The following is a 17,738-nucleotide window of genomic DNA, read 5'->3' as shown; positions in this document are numbered from 1 at the left end:
TAATTAACTTCATCCTCCTTTTGGTGAAATTTCATTAGCGGAAGTACTCTTGAAGTACTGAATAAATAATTATGTACAAAAGCTAAAAGCAATACTGTATTGTTAGAATTTCTTGATCTTCAGAAAGATACGTGGGTAGACTGGGTGTAAAATTAGGCACATTAAAAATCTGTGCATCAGTAATTTGGTGCTTTATAATTTTTTATTTTTTAATATCTGAAAAGCTTAAGTTGGCTTGTGGCAGTGGAAAGAAGAGGAAATAAAGCATCATACCACTTAGTTTCCTAGCTTTATAAAGAGTTGATTTCCTTTAAGGTATACTAAAGATAATTGCCTGGTTTTTGGTTGTTTAAAAAAAGTACTTGCAAACTTTTTACATGCTGCAAGAAAAGCAAACTACTATGGAAGTTTAAGTTGTCTTTAAAAAAAAAAAAGTCATGAAGAAGGCTTTCCAATTCAGACATCTCACTCAATTTCTGCAGCACTTTCAGGTGCAAGTCGGACAAGCTTCAACACTGTAATTCAAAGCTTTCCAAGACAAGAAAAGCATCCCACTAGCATGCCCCACAGCAGTCCTTTCAGAAGTGGACCAAGCCCTTTTAAGACAGGAATTCACTGCTTTAAAGCAGCAACCTATTGCTCATGGAGGCTTTATCTGCTCTACAGCTTCTTATTTTGCTACAAAGCCTATTTGAAAGATTACAGTTTACATGGAATACACAGAGAATTCTTGGAAATTTCCCTGCTTCATATTAAAGACCTTCTGAAATCATACAGAACTGGTTCTGAATTTTCTTGGTGAGACCAAGACAGGCAAATAACAGGTTATGAGGAAGTGCTGCAGTTAATCCAACATAGGAGACTGACCAAAAGCATGCATTAGGAGTACAACAAAGAAGTGTAATGTTTCAGCATAATGGTGTACGTTTTTAAGAGCAAAACCATAAGTTTATTTATATGGATAGATTTTCACAAAGCAATCTGATCAGGGGGCATAGGATCTTACTTATAGCATCTGTGTTCCATATTCTCAGTAAAGCAAATTTAAATAATCCTAAAAAGCTCAAAAAAGTGTTTTTGTCATAGCCTTTGCAGCTCTTTCGTGTTTCACTCAAATTGGAAAAAAGCTGAACCAGATATCTCCAGTCACATCTGGAAGCAGGCCCCAGTACCATCTGCATTACTCTAACTAGAACTCATGTTATGCCATTAAAAAAAAGCCCAACTCTTACAGCAAAATAAACTAAAAAGACTTCAAAATGTCTTTGAAAGCCCGTTTACATTCAATAAACACATTTATTACTGTCTTCACTTAAACCAGAATTTTAACCAAGTTACAGCAAGAATCATAGGAAGCACATCAGAAGTAGAGATCCATAACGCAGTACCATTAAATCCATAAATCACCATTTCTTCTGTCCCAATTATGCTAAGATATTTGATAAAACAATTTCAGCTCACCTCTCAGCGCAAAGAACTCAATACCACAGCACTTCCGACAAATTCTCCAGGCACCTCTTTTGTTCCCTTTAAATTAAATCCGAATCAGTTGCGCATTTTGCTGAACTGCTAATGCTCTCCACATGTTCCCTCTCTCAAACTGAAAGTTCTCTGTTAGGAATGCCTCACACTGAACAGAAAACTGTAAAAAAAAAGTCCTTCAAATGACCCAAAATGCCTCTCTTTCTTTAAACTTCCATCTGAGAGTATAAACCCAACCTGTCCAAACAAAAAGCTCAAATGAAAGACCGAATGCCACAATTAAGCTTCCTTTAAGAAAGTGTTCTAAATAGACTTACCATATTTGGAGACTTGTGAAAGAAAATGTTATTTTAGGTTCAGTAAGCTACACTCTTAAAACATTAGAAAATTCTGCAGTATCTTCTACAGGATTATTCTACCTACCCCAGGATTTTGAGAGGCAACTACAGGAGCTTCCCAGTCTCTGCAGCTTTGAGAACTCTATGCCAGCACACACACATACAGATACATCATCTGCCATACCTGTAGAAAGAAGCATCTGTAATGGTAAAGTATCAGTAAGGGTGCAGGCACAAGCTTACCTCTGCCCCCAGGGAATGAGGGACAACAAATCTGCACATTTTTCTTATAACCAGTATCAGTGTCTCTTCTACATTTCTGTACAATACTTATGAAAAGATAGTTTTTTCACCAGTTCTGCGTATCTTCCATGTAACAAAGTGCCAGATACAGTTACTGACTTAAGTCATGATTCTGTCTTAGAGAATGCATTGCAGTTCCACTGGAAAGGCACTTGCAGCTCAAGTTCTTGGCGGGAAATGGCATAGAGAAGGTTCAACATACAAAAGGATAGTTGTAGGACATATCTGCTATAACACATGCATAAGTCCACATAATAGAAAACAGAAGGGAAAACTGTACATGGAAAAAAAGGATCAGACGCATACTTCAGCTATTAAAGGACAAATAAAAACAGCTGGTTTCCACTGCAGTTACAGCTAGCTTACGGCTTTCCTCAGGTATCACAGGACAAAAAGAGCTGAGATATTTATGATTCCATTCCATAAGACATAACGAGAATAAGATGATGTCAGAAAAAGGTAACCCAAAAAGTTGTGTGAAAAAGATAGATTATTGGTGCTAACCTTGCTGGATAAAGCAGATGCTCCAAAGACAGTGGCTGGTCATGCAGAGCTGCAGCTGCTTTTGTTAGACCACATACTTGGAAATAATACATGGCCAAGAACTCGGGAAGGGCAGGCATGCTCTAGCTCTATCATGTTCCAGCAAATCTCAAAGTGCCTATGTACTAAAGCGACAGAATGGGTGTATAAAACTGTTGCAATGACAAACAATGTAGATAGATTATACATTCAGGTTGAGCAGAGGCTTGACACCAGTACCTGGGGGTACTGGTGGGTGGAAAGCTGGACATGAGCCATCAATGCCCACCATCACAGCCCACACAGCCAACTGTATCCTGGGCTGCATCAAAAGAAGCATGGTCAGCAGGATGAGGGAAGTGATCCTGCCCCTCTACTCTGTGCTAGTGAAGCCTCTTCAAGGTGAGCTGTATCCAGAAGTCTTTCACTACAGGAAAAGACATATCTGCTGGAGCACATCCAGGTAAGGGCCACAGAAATGATCCACGGAATGGGGACATCTCACCTATGAGGACAGGCTGAGAGAGCTGGGGCTGTTCAGCCTGGAGAAGGCTCCAAGGTGATCTGATAGCAGCCTTTCAGTATCTAAAGGGGAACTACAGGAAAGAAGAGGACAGACTCTTTAGCAGCGTCTGTGGTAACAGAACAATGAGAGATGGTTTCAGGCTCAAAGAGGGTAGATCTAGGTTAGATATAAGGAAAAATAATCTTTTACAGTGAGGGTGGTGAGGCACTGGAACAGGTTGCCCAAAGATGTGGTTGATGCCCCATCCCTGTAGACTTTCAAGGTCAGTCTGGATCAGGTCCTGGGCAGCCTGATCTGGCTGTGGTGTCCCTGTTCATTGCAGAGGAGTTGAATTGATGGCCTTCAGAGGCCCTTTCCAACTCTAAAGATTGTATAATTCTATTCTATGATTTAATAAGAAACTTACAATATTTGCACACTGTTTAGGCACTCTACCCTGTTTAAGTGAATACTTGATACTCACAGTATCTCTACAAATTATTATTTTTATCAAAAGATACAAGCAAGACTTTGCATAAACACAGGCAGAAGTTATGACCATAGAAAAATAATTTCATAATGCAAAAAACACTGCCAATAGAACTGAGGTTTTTTCCACTTTTTCTAATAAATTGATAGGAAGAAGTAAGATTTAATACACCCTGCAATATCTGCTCTTCATCCAAGCCACAGTACTCTGACTGATCCCTGGCCAGTACACCTATCCAGTATGACATAAACCATCATTGCTGTCATTCTTCTTGTATCATATCACATTGTATTAACACCTAAAGCTCACAATTATTATTATTATTTTTTTTTTCCAGAACAATTCTAAGCCCTTGTCATTGGTCTCAGTCCAAACCTCCTCAATTCTGATAGTAACACACCTCATGATTCACAGACAAAGGCATTAATATTTTAAAACAAGACACGGGACTCTCTTGGGCTACATACTGCAAACAGAGCAAATGGTGCTGCCTTCCTCAGGACTCCCCAGGATTTTGAGAGGCAACTAAGAAACAATGGCCAGACAAGTGAAGCACAATCAGCAAGGCAGTAGTAGCAGCTACAGCAAGCAGAGCTGTCCAAACAGCCACAGAGTGAAGAGCAGAGCTTCAACTTCACAGGAGCTTTAAAACTACCCTGTCAAAGAGTCACTCTGACTCAAGTCTTCAATTAAGTTTCAGGTGCAGAAGTTTTCAGCACTGTAGTGTTCTCACTTTAGACCTGCATCCTCATTTACAGTGGATGTTAAGGCTTCATCTTAGCTCTGTAATTGTTAGATACCTACAAATTAAATTTATTAACATTAAGGCACAGCTAAGTGTGTTAAATAAACAAGGAAAGTCACGTAGCTGCTAAAAAAAAAAAACCCACAAAGACTTTTCCCCATGGAGTATTAACTCACAATAAATCTAACTAGAATAATAGAATAAAAGGATAAATTTGACAAATCTTAAAAAAAAAAAAAAAACAGCAATTTACACTACACAGTTTAAGAATTGGTCTTCCTTCAACTAACGACCCTTAATATCAACAGGTGCAAGAGTACCTCTATAGTTTTCAATTTGTTAGATACCACAAAACTGTTTTTGCCAAATCCTTTCACATGAAAGACTGTAAATATCAGTATAAAAACACTCAAATCTTATCTCTGAAAATATTCTTAAATTAGTACTGACATTTTAATCAGAATCAAGCCATAATAGATTAAGTGGAGTTATGAAAATTTATTCTTTGGTGCTGAAAGTCCTTCGGGTGGGCATATAATACAAATTCAACTTGAGACAAATATACAAATATATATATATCAATGTATTAAATTAAGCTGAAATGCTCTGGAGTTGAATGGTATGCAATATAGCAGAATAGTATTCCCTAACAACTTTCACACTCAGGTTGTTACGCTCTATTCCTTCCTCACACTGCTAAAAACAAAGCAGAACAGAAAACCCCACAACACTTCCATAAACTACAGTTCTGACTTGAAACTTGCAAAAACTCAAGTCTTAGTAAATACTGGCCTGTAATTAATACATCCTCTGAAACTAAATTCCAAAAGAATTCCCTAGAGAAGTGAAGTCATTAATGCTCCATTTGGACATTAGAACATAAACACTTGTGTACTTCCCACAATCTAGAGCTATAATACACTAGAGAGTTGAAAACACATTGGTACAGCTTCCAAATGGAAGCTTTAATGACATGAAAGCTATTTCTCTAAAGCAAAGTAAAGCCTTCAAAGCAAAAATGACAAGAAGCTCTGAGACAAGGGCGCTACAAGACAAGCTATGACTTCTCAGAAAGCAGCCCTAGCTAGCCAGTGTTGACATTGCAAAGGCAGTAACATTTCTAAACAATGCTTTCCAGGGATATTGTGAGGACAATCATAATTCCAATACAGACTGGCAGAAGGGAAAGAAAACAGTCAAAGCAAGATGTTTTTATTCCATGTAACAGTCTCAGATAGCTCTAGCTCCTGACTTTTGGTCCACATGTAACGTGTAAGTATTAGTATCGAAAGTTAAATGTATTTCAAAAAAGATTTAACAGGCAACTCACGTGAAAGTACGTGCAAAAGGAAGCAAAGTACCTACTGTCAGTGAAACAACCCTCCTACTCCATGAGAACTCTGATGGACAGGCACAGTTCATCACGAGGTTAGTATTAAGAACAGCAGAAGGTTTCTGACTGCTTCAAACTATCTCACACCAAAAAAATAAGACACATCTGGTATGTAGAAATGCAAAAGAAGAAGAGAGAAAAACTACAAGTTACAGGTTGAATCAAAAAATTTAGCCTAGAAATGAAAACTTCAACAGATGATGGAAATTAGAACCAGATCTTGCACTTGACTTGGCTTTTTAGCCTGTAATGAACCAAGCCAAAAAACCCATATACAAACACACTTCAGTTCCAGAAGGCTGAATGTGGACTCAAGTTTTGCAGCCTGGCTCCTATGCATTCAGCTCTAAAAGCATCACTGCTGCCAGAGTACAACAGCACCTGACAAAGAAATATGCTTTCATACAGGAACAATACATACACAGTAATAAGCCTAATTGACACAGTGAGTTCACATGCAAACAGATTAAAACAAAGCAACCACACATGGAATCTCAAAACCTTGTACTGACTCCTGCACTCCAGGAAGGAATGAAACATGAAAAGTGTTTTTTAAAACCTCAATTCAGGACACTGCATTGGTCTGTTTTGCCAAAGATATTCCTAGATCCAACAAGAACAAGTTTCCCTAAAACGCTTGTAATTTCATTCATATTTATAAAATCATCCCAGACTCTGCACCATCTCCCTTTCTCCTCTAATACTTAACATGCAGGCTTGCTCAAATCAACCATGGTTAAGGAGAATCTGTTCCTGCATGATGCAGCCTGAAGTTTGCTCTCAATGGGAGGTATTTGAGGAATTCTGTAGGTTGCTTTTGCTCAATTCAAATTCCCATAAAGGCCATTTCATAACACTTCCTGGGGGCAGGCAAAGAAGTTCTGTAGTATTTAAAGCCTGAATCTTCTGACAAGAACAATACTGTAGAAATAAATTAAAGTCAAAGTTTTGTGTTAAGAAAAGTGACTATATTCCAATGCTTAGCTGAGAATTAATGAAGCAAGGCTAAACGAGGTAAACAATTAGAGCATTCAATCTGCTACATAAGTGCTGAAAAAATAGCACACAGATAAGAAATCAGCTGCTCATAGCATCTCTCATAACATTACCTGAAAGTGAACATTAACTTTAGACTAACACTCAGTGTTAGTCTAGAGAACACGGGAGAACATTAGTCCTATCACAGCACAACTGCCTCCGTTCCTGCAATCTTAAAGCTCTTATGACACATACTACTGCTTCAAACTTTTCCTTGTTTGAACCCTTTAAGCAGGGTTCTTCCAAGACACCAACACTGTGATAATGGCATCAAGTGGCCAAGATGCATAATAGCCGAAGTAATAAACAGTTAATGCTATTAAAATGCTGTAGCTAGTTGTCTGTCAACAACACTTCATATTTCCTTCACAGTTTCAGAATATAATCCTCTTTAGGGACATACAAAGACAGTAGAACAACAGATAATCCAAGATTCTTCAGAGTACCCACAACCATCACACTTGACTGTCAAATACTATGTATCTCTGATCTCTTTAAAGTTCTTAAAGGGTAACCTATGTAACAATTTCAGCAAGCAGCAAAGACAAAAAAAATAGATTTAATAGCACACTTCCTTTACCTTAGAACACTGCAAAGCTGATACATATTTCCTACATTTGCTTCTCAAGAGATCATTTCATTTATTCCTTCTCTTTTTTAGTCACGCAGAACTTCACTTACCAATACAGGCATGGACTCTCACTGACAGCTGGGTCCTCAAAATTATACTGTGCTTCTTGCCCCTCCTAGAAAAAGAAGAAAAAAAAAAATGTATGAAAGGGATAAAGAAACTTAAATTTACTTGAGCTTGAGAGGGGGAGGGGGAGAAGGATGAGAGGCAGTGTTGTGGATTTGTCTTTGTTTCTTACATTGTAAGTCTAATTTAATTGGCAATAAATTATTTTTCCATAAGCCTGTTCTGTCCTTACAGTTATTGGTAAATCATAAAAAACACAAAAACAAACAAAACCACCAAAACACCACAACCAAAACGCTCTTTCATCTTGCATTCTCTCCATCCTGTTGAGACAGGGGACTAGGGGGCATCTGGAAACCCAACAAGGTCAACCCCTCACAAAGATTCTCTATAAATCTGTATTCAAGAAATATCCAATGATGACAATTTAATTTACACAGAAATACTTTAAAACTAGACTTAGTCAAATATGAAAAGAAAACTTAATACCAAGGCAGAAGTTGCTCAAGCTTTCATAAACTAGTTAAGGTATTTGAGCAAATTTTTCAAGGCCATAATGCATACCCTGGACTGCTGTGAACAACTGCAGATAGCTGGTCAAAGGAGGCAGTTCTACCACAAGTTCAACCTTGTGAGACTCCACCTGTGGTACTGCATTCTGAGGTCCCCAATTTAAGAAGGACATGAATCTGCTGGAGCAGGTCCAGAGGCCACAAAGCTCATCAGATTTGTAGATATCTCATCCCTTGAAGATGGGGCAATGTAATGTAGTGGTTGGCAACTCAGCCAACAGTGGGGGGTAGAAATCAGATGAACTTGAAGGTCCCCTCTATTCCAAATCATGGTATAGTTCTATGACACGATAGACATACTTTTCACGCAGCAAAACAAAACTGAGCTCTCCTTTACTGTCTCAGTTTCATCTTGGTCATAAACAGAATGACTATCTTAATAAGCTGCTACATTCCTCATTTTTTTTTCCTTATGAGGTACTATTAGTTGTATTATTTCAATCTGGAAAAGAGCACCATTATTTATTTCTAGGTACTAGTCAGCTGGCATCAAGTCATAGGCAGCATCTTGCCTCTTCACCCAAACCTCACGCGATGGAATATGGGAGGGCAAGGAAGCCCAGAAGTATTTTCCACTTGTACAGCAGTACATTATCCCTCTTTTCTGTGAAACTAAGGACATAATTTATTGTGGGAAAACATGCCAGAAGTGAAACTATTATTAGAACAAACTCAGATGCAGCTTTGAATTATATTAACCCTGGACTAAACATATACAGAAGTCAGAGGCAAATTAAGAAACAGCACAGTCTTCCTCAGCTATATGCTTTCAGACTGCTGAGAGATTTCAGGGTTCAACCTTTTGCAAAGACGTCCATCAGAATTTCCCTATCTGTAACTTAATCGGAACAAAATCATCACTTTCCAGATAATAATGCAGTTTCTCCCCCCACACACCCTTCTGTATTTCTCATTACTTTTAAAAAGAAAACAGAATGGTTTATATTATCTGCCAGAAAACTTTGTAGGGGAAGGCATGGCAGTGAAGTAGTTAGTGATAACTTTTAAAAAAAACATCAATAACTTTTTTTCCCCTCTCCTAGTTCACTTGGATTCTCCGCTCTCTTTGAGAGAAAGGGCACTTGGGACTCTTAAAACACACCAACACAATCTGTAAACTGTCATCCTACCCTACATCCCCTGTCCAGCATCAGATTTACTCCAGAAAACTTCTTCTCTTCAACCACCCTTTCTTGACGAATCTGCCTCACTGCCATATCTCATCTTCAAAGGCATACAACAAAGGTAAAAAATGAGTTTGAGGTGCTATGACTCTTCATGTACATTCCTCATTCATGTTACTTCTGAAGCTTCTGGAAATGGGAAATAGTTTTGACAAGGTCTTTGGGTCAGATGTACTTTCATGAAAACATCTTCAGCTACCAAGCTGCAGTTGTATCTACCCAGTTAGTTACAAGACAAGGAATGAGCAAACTAATACAGCATGCAAATCAGTACAACTGCTAACAGCTTCACGTGCTCTCAAGGATTCCAAGCTGTTGGAAATCTAAAATACCAACCTCGAAGGCAACATCTCACATGAAGGCCCCAAGACAGCTGTGCAATTAAATTTCTTATACACGCAGCTTCAAATATATAAGTAAGCCCAGTGACCTTAACAGAAATTAAAAGCTATTTATAAGCTTCAGGACGTTTCTTCGAGCAAGGAAAAGACCAATTTCAAATGCAGTGACTGTGTAGAATCTTCATTTCCTGGTCCATAATTCATTTTACTAAAAATTTAATGCAAAAAGAGGGCTGTGGAGGGGTGGATAGGAGAGAATCAGCTTAGTACATAGAAATAAAGCAAATAAAATCTAATTTCAGACAAGCACCATTGAAATCCAAACTGAAATTCCATTCTCCAGAAACACTGGTGAAATCATGGCAAAGTTGAGAAACTCAATCAGAAAGAAGTTGATGGAAAAAAAGAAAACTCAGGTTACAAGAAGGGTGTTGAGACTGTAAAATACAAAGGAGATTCCAGCAGTCAAGCTGTGCCAGAAACAAAACAGCATGAGGGAAACAAGGAAGAGTCCTTTAGTTTGGGATGAATCTTACAGTCTAGTCATTAAGTCTACCATAAATTTCTATTAAGGGACTAGAAAATTTGAAGCAATACAAGTCACACTTAAAAAATTTCCTCTCACAGCAATTGAGTAAACCCTCTTGTGACTGTACCACAACTCTACCCACTGATCTCAAACCAAAGCAAAGCTCATTTGCAATGTTATTACTTTTACTGCCTACTGTTCTTCATGTTAATGTGCAGATTGTCCTATCAAAATCAAATGCTCACTACCCTTTTTCCAGGAAGTTTCACCAAACAACAGTAAGTAACACAGGAAGAAAGAGAACTGAACAAGTCTATGGCTGCAATAACTTACCCATATGAATTAGTATCAGCTTTCTAAAAATTAAGTTACAACAAGGTAGCAGTACATATGAGTTTTCAACTGGATTCATTATTGCTATTAGACAGGTTAATTACAGAAGTAGTTTTCTGTTTTTTGTTTTGTTTTGTTATTTTTTTGGTTTTTTTTTGTTGTTGTTCTTTTTCGTTTTACTTCAGAATTGGCAGTTCCTCCAAATCTAAAATTGGCATCTCTCAAGGCAAACTCTGGAAGATTCAATTCAAACTGAAAACAGTAGCAAAGGGATTCCAAGTCCAGAGGTCCACAGTACTGACCTAATCTTTCCCATTGCTCTATTAATTATGAGGGGAATAACAGCTTATCCCTCCTCACATCCATGGTTCCCCATCCTGCTTCAGAGTGCTGCTGCAAAGAGCAGTTGGCTTATGTCTGCAGACTGTGCGTAACTTCTGAAACATTATACATAAAACTATACATTAGAGACAAGTTCACCCTCTTCAGTTTCAACAAACAAAAGAGAACGGCAAAAAAACAGAAACTGAATACTGACAAACACTATTGTCATCTTGCTTCTTGATCAATTTCAGTTGTTATTACACAGTAAAGCTTTCTACACTCCAGCATTCAAACCTTCGTGGCCATGATCAGTCTTCCACATTATACAGATTTAGTATCAGTAAATTCCTCACAGCAAGGCCAACTCTGAACCAGAAAGTATCAGATCAGCTAGGCACCCATTTATATTGTCCAAGCCTCTGCTGAAATATCAGATATTATCTTCATCATCCTTCACGACCACAAGCAAAGCGAGCACAACAGGTTACTGGACAGAGCTAACTATTGCTATGGATGTTACACTTCACCCTAAAGAGGGCATTAGGCTGGATAACTAACTAACTAACCCCTATTTAGTAACTGAGTAAATCTTCCAATAATAAACACTGAAAATGCTTTAAGATTTGGCCAGCACATAAAGCCAGCTTAACTTGACAGCCTACCATGTAAGAGTTCTGCATTTACTACCTACATTATGCCTGACATAACGATCTAAATGTTATGAAAACCTAACACAGACAGTGCTTTTACCAGAAAGCTTTCAGAGCACACATGTATAACACATGCTTCATATTTTCTGACAGCTTCTCATTGCACTCAGGTTTCTTAGTGTATCATCAATCTCCTCCGATAATCACATCCATGTTTTTTCAAGAGGAGTAACTTAATGAGAACAGCTCCCAAAAAGGATCCCTAAGCTCAGTGAGCCACTGACTCCTCGGAGAGGAGCTTGAACAACAGCACAGTATCAGAAGCAAAGGTGTGGCAACAGACTTTCTCTAATGTATGTTATCTATGCAACCACCTTTCACATTTTTATTTCAGCACCTATGCATGTCCATCTTCACTTGCACACACCTTTCAGACACTGAAGAACGCTTCTGCAATGGGGTATTGCTTCACAGTCAGTTGCTTCATAGTTTAAGTTATTCAACATCAGTGGAAAACAAACTATTCCTTGTTAAGTGCACAAGAGATGGATTTTTTTGCATGAGTTCAAACACTCACATTTATCAGGTTTTCCATAAAAAAAGATAGGTAAGCCAGCTCATATACAATAATCAAAGTGTTTCTTAATCTAGCGCTAGTCAGGAAGCATAAACTCGAGGTTCTGATTTCAAAGCTGCTAAGTATAGTTTGACTGCAGTTTCAATAAGATAGGCTTCTCTATTTTATTGTAGATTTAAGAGATGCAAAAAAAAAAAAAGAATTCTGAAGCATTAAAAAATGTTGCATAAAAGTTAAGTCTTCTAGAGAGAGCAAACATGCAAGGAGAGAGAAATTAATCTCTTGAAAGTTATCACAAGTTATATCTAAATAAATAACCTTTCTGAGGCTCTTCACAAATCGCCTTTCAACAATCCAAGTGCCATGTTCTAGTTCACGTTATTCTTGTTAAATAACAAAAGAGGTTAAGAGGCAAAAGCAAGTTTGTTGAAGGCTGAAATTCAACTCCAAATACTCTACAAATGGATGACAACATTAACAGCTCTCTCTGGCACAGCATGCATTTGGAGGCAAACACACAAATTTCATCTTCAAATGACTTCAAAGGATTTTCTGTCCCTATCTCACTTTTTCCACCTCACAATCTTGAGTGAAGTCATAATGCATCTGCAGGCTGTTATTGCAAGTCATCTAGTCATTTCACACAGTTTTTACTTAGAGCATTTCTAAACAATAACACATTGACTAAAGCAACAATCATTAGACAAGAGCAGACAAAAAATAAGTAGAAAGATAATGCATGTTCATATTTTGCTTAAAAAAATCTAATTTGACTAATTCAGGTATAAATCATCTCAATCACACGGCATATACTCAAAAAAATTTGGCAGGCAAAATGTTGCAGATAATAGTGTACGCAACAGTATGCAATGGAACAAAGTATGTCGATGCTTGTGCTCACTTTTTCCTTTCCCCCACAAATTGCTGCAATATTGTTCTGTATTGTTCTGTATTTTCCAACATAATTTAACAGTGAACTGCTTCATTACCTATTAAAAACCTATACACCAATCAAGAAAGATCTTGTAATGCCAGCAAAAAGAAAATCACCCAGTCTTACACAAGCTCACCTACTGCATAACTGTACCAGTAAGGACTACATACTGACTGCCAATACAAGGTATCATGTTTTACACCCACCTGCTCTTCACAAGCTCAACACACAATAGTAACAACACAGATAGATCTTCACCCCTTCTCCCCCCCTTTCCCTTTTAAAATGGAAATGAATCAGGATGGAAGGGGAAGGTGAAAGAAAACTAGAAACTCGAAAGAGTCAAGTAAAACCTTAAAGAGATTCAACAAGTACGTTTCATGATCTACTGTAATAATGCATGTTAATGCTTACTAATATATTCTGAGCAAATATTAATGAAGTTCTGGGTGGAGTTTTCTGCTTACCTCACCAGAAAGCAATGATCTTTTTCCTACAAAAAATGAATCACCTTCATATAGTACAAAAATGCAGGAAACTTAAATGGTGGAAAATCTGTTGCATTTTTTTCTTTTTAGAAATTTCTGTGCAGACATTTCAGAAACTGGAAATCCTTACTCCTTCTACTCCTTTCTGAATCATCAAGATGGTTATTTCTGTTTTAAATGGCTTATTTTCCATGCATCAAAACAGACATTTTAAGGGCCTTTGGAGGTTAAGGACTGCCTATTGCCTTCACAGTTTAAATGATCATTTTTCAAGAGCTGTCCTCATCCATGCACAAAGCTGTGCGTGTCCCTTCCATTCCCAAAAGCTAATCAAAACTTTGACCCTCATACACTTGTTTCAGCAGCAAGTTTACCTAGTCACACTGTGAAACAGCGATAGCATTTACAAGTTAAAATCTTTATTTTTGCAAGAAGAAAAACAATTTTGAATAAGTTAACAGTAAAGAAATTTGCATTAGAACCACTACTGTGGTGATAATACTGTTTGTGGATAAAAAATAAAAAAGGCTTATTTCCTGACTTCTTGTCAACTTCGTATCACGTTCTTCAACAAAAATAACACAACTTGACCAACACTGTTCAAGCCTTCAGTTATGAACTTCCTATTGTTGCTAGTAGCCCTTGTTGGCTATGCATCTTTCCCAAGCATCTTTAGACTAAGTAACATCTGGTCATTGGCTTTGATATAACCTGCACTGTAATGCTGATGTTACATTTGGATTTTGATTTAAATCCTTTTCTCAGAGCAACACATGTCTTGAAACAATCAGGATTTCTGATTGATGAGAAATCAGAAAAACCAGCCATGAATGTTGGGACAAAGTAGCAAGGAGCAAAGTAAAACGAAAATCTCCTGCAGTTGGATCAGCGGCACTTCAGGCAAAGAGCTCCTCTGGTGCTCCCGACAACAACAGGGTCTAGCTTAACCAGACAGTTACATTTTGTCCTCAGAATGCACTCAGTTTAATCAGAATCAGTTATAACCATTTTAGAACTGCCCTACTTTGCAGAAGGATATGAATACATGTTATAAGCGCACGTACTTGTAAAGTCTACCCGGAATGATAGATTCACTTCTTTTGCTTTACTGTCTGCTTTTTAGAAGTTTTCTACTCTCATACTTGGCAAGAGTTACTTCATAATATAACACACAGGATCTTAAACAGCATTTTGCCCTCAGGCCAAATCTTATTTCTCCATATTAATCTAATTTAAAAAATAGGCTGTATTTATTGCTGGGCCACTAATAGTTTCATTAGAAGGAACAATTACTGAGCAGTAAACATGAAAAAGCAAATTAATATTTTGTGTGCTGTTATGGTCTTAATCCTGGAATAAGTCGTTACTTGCACAACCTCATTACAGGAGACAGGGCTAGTCCCACGCTTGTAGTGGTTTAAGCTGTTAGCTCACCACTGCAAAAAAATTCAAGACTATCAGTATTTTTTTTTTTAATCAGAAATAGATTATTTCCTTAGTTTAATCAGTAGTAAACGAAATAAGAAAATAAAAACCACACACCAATTGCACAGTCAGATGAACTCTCATGGTATAAATGAGAGCATGAACTTGCTTACACAAACCTACTTTTTGTTTACCATATTGTAAGAGCAAGGACATGAACGGTTGCATAGAATAGGAGACGTAGCAAGTTCACAGCTTTTACTAATTAGTCAGCACAAGCTTGTTTGGCTGTCAGTACATTCTGAGCAAAGATGCCAGTCAGTTGCAGCAGCAGAAAGTGGGTGCACAAGATTTTCCTGAAGGCTGTTGTTCCAAGTTGGGATCCTCAGAATCCTCAGATTTATCCTTGTTATCACAGCAGACATCAACCTCTGAGTTGCTCTACAGCCCTTCCTGGCAGCCCTACTAGCAGGTGATCTGTTTACTGAGAAAGGAAAGGATTCCCTCCACATGCAGTTAAGAGAAACATTTCCAAGCCTCCAGAGCTGCTCACTTCATAACTTCCTCATGAGTGAGGATGGCAGAACGCAAATGCAGCTATTAGAGGACTTTGACAGTAAAGCAAACTGTTTTCAAACAGAACAGCTGGCACCAGTTGTTTTCACAAGCTGCTTTTATTTAAGTTTCCACATTAAAATATTGGGCTCTTCAGCTACGTGCGTATGTAAATCTAAATACCAAATTAAACTTTTAGAAAGCGTTGACCTAGGAACAGTTGTAAGAAACACACATTTCTTGCCATACAGTATACAACAGTCTGGGAGAGAGCTAAGCACAATAGTATTTTAGCAATACTTTCACAGTGTGAACAATTTTTGAACAAAAGTGCTATGAAAAAACACGTTTGTGTATTTTGTGTACTGAAGTACTACAAAGTCACATATTTACCAGTGGTGATAACAGAAAAAGAGCAGATCTTTAACTGTCTCCAAAAAGCACTGCAATACAGATTAATTCCCTCTACAGAACAGCAGCGAGTAAACTTTGGGGTAAAGCAGGAGACATAGCTGATTCAATACTGACAATCACAAGTTCTAAACTCATGAGTCAAGCTCTCTCAAGACAAACAAAAAACCCAACCTATCAGACAAAACCAGACTGCAGAGCACTTTTATTGCTTGCAGTGATTGCCTGTTATGAAAAAAAATTAAGAAACACCTACAGTTTCATCTGCATATTAATTTCAACATTCCATCTCATTTATTTAAATTGATAAACAAGCAATCTTAGGACTACAGTAAGACTTTAAAAAGTTACTCAAAAGTTTTGAAAACATCTGTAGGAACAGCTATTGCTCTGTAACTTTAGCAAGGAGAAGAGCAAAAAAGCCCTAACTTATACATCCAGAAAAACAGTTTAATTAGAAACCTGAAAACTTTATGGCAATTTCTTATGCAACAGTAAAATTTCAGCTTTACTGACTGAGTGAACAGTCAGTTTTTAGCTCACACATTACAGACTGGAATCCTGTTGCCCTATAGTAAGTCCTATATTTTCCATTGCTTACTGTAACCTCTCAGCTGAATAGATCTGGTCTCTAATCAAGGAGCATAATGAACAGCAGAGGGGTCACTCTTGGGGAAATTCCTTGAGCACACCAGGCTATTCAAAGTCTATGAGAGCTGGGATCAAAGACTGTCATTTGAGTCACTTTGTTGGTCAGCACCATGCAGTACTGAGTCCCTACAGATTTCTGAAACTCTGCATTCCTTGCAGCTGCATGTTACATGATATACGAAGAACACCTTAAGCAAAATACTTGCACACTCCACCTGCTCTAGATACTCATCAGCTTAATTAAACTTTTAGCCCTCTCAGTAAAGAGCAGATTTTCTTGATAGTATTTTAAACTGAAAATATTTCTTTTATGCAAGCATTTATTACAATCATCCATTAGTGTTTTCAGCTTCCGCATTTTGTCAGAGGAAAGTCTAAGCATCAAAAAATGTATCAAAACTCAGATGATCAAATGCATTTTTCTAAACGTAAATAAACCATTACAATGAGCTATTTCATTCCCTGCAGTTTGCAACAACACCATGACAGACTTCCACAGGCACCTCCCTTATTTTTCTTACTTGAACTGAGAAACTCCACAGAAGACAACAAAACAGGAGTCCTCCATCAGTACACTAGTAAAAATACACTGTCCAAAATAATACAAAGTGAGTAGACAGTCTGCTAGTTTGCTCTGCGGCTTCAAGAAACAAGTCACATCATTTTTGTTAGACAAAAGTTATGTCAATCTTCAAGTGCATCCCCAATTTCTTCCTGTTAAAAAGTGACAGAAGATTTCATTTTCACAGCTATGTTAACTGCAAAGTCTAAGCAGGTAAGAAAATACATTACATTGAGGTTCAACTAGTCGAATCAGTTTGAGCCAAGGAGTCTAAAAGAGATATAAAAATAAAAAATAAAAAATACAACAGTAAAATCATTTGCCAGAAGTACTTCAAAACAATCTTCCTGCTAAATAGAGCTCTTAAAAACATCTTCCCTGAGGAAAACCCCATTGCTTGCGCATGCTATCTGAAAGAGCATTTGTATTCTGTGATTTAGGACTGTGTTACTTTGTGTGCTACCATTAGAGTCTGTTAAGACATGCCCATAAAAATTTGGACAACTATACATTAATTTAAATACATACACTTCTTGGGAGTACTTGCTCATTCTAAAAGAACATAAGTAAGCTGAGTAAAAAATCATTATCTATTTCAGGCACCTTAAAGAAACAGAGCTGATTCTGCCTACCTCCACATTACCTTCTTACACAACTAGGGAGCCACAAAATAACTTGTGTTAGGAATA

At 37.6% G+C, this 17,738-nt stretch overlaps 1 protein-coding gene across 12 annotated transcripts in view; it reads right to left on the bottom strand.

Moving 5' to 3' along the window:
* FHOD3 (formin homology 2 domain containing 3) overlaps positions 1-17,738 on the bottom strand; it is a 370,085-nt gene that overhangs the window by 318,792 nt on the left and 33,555 nt on the right. For all 12 annotated transcript variants that reach the window (XM_010708572.2, XM_031552794.1, XM_010708574.2 and 9 more), the window contains exon 3: positions 7,498-7,562. In XM_010708572.2, the coding sequence (XP_010706874.1) occupies positions 7,498-7,562 (65 nt within the window). The remainder of the gene's footprint in view (positions 1-7,497; positions 7,563-17,738) is intronic.

This window comes from Meleagris gallopavo, chromosome 3, assembly GCF_000146605.3.
Source record: "Meleagris gallopavo isolate NT-WF06-2002-E0010 breed Aviagen turkey brand Nicholas breeding stock chromosome 3, Turkey_5.1, whole genome shotgun sequence".
Classification (NCBI taxonomy): Eukaryota; Metazoa; Chordata; class Aves; order Galliformes; family Phasianidae; genus Meleagris; species Meleagris gallopavo.
Note: the sequence above shows the minus strand (reverse complement) of the source record. Positions and strands in the feature narration are given on the sequence as shown.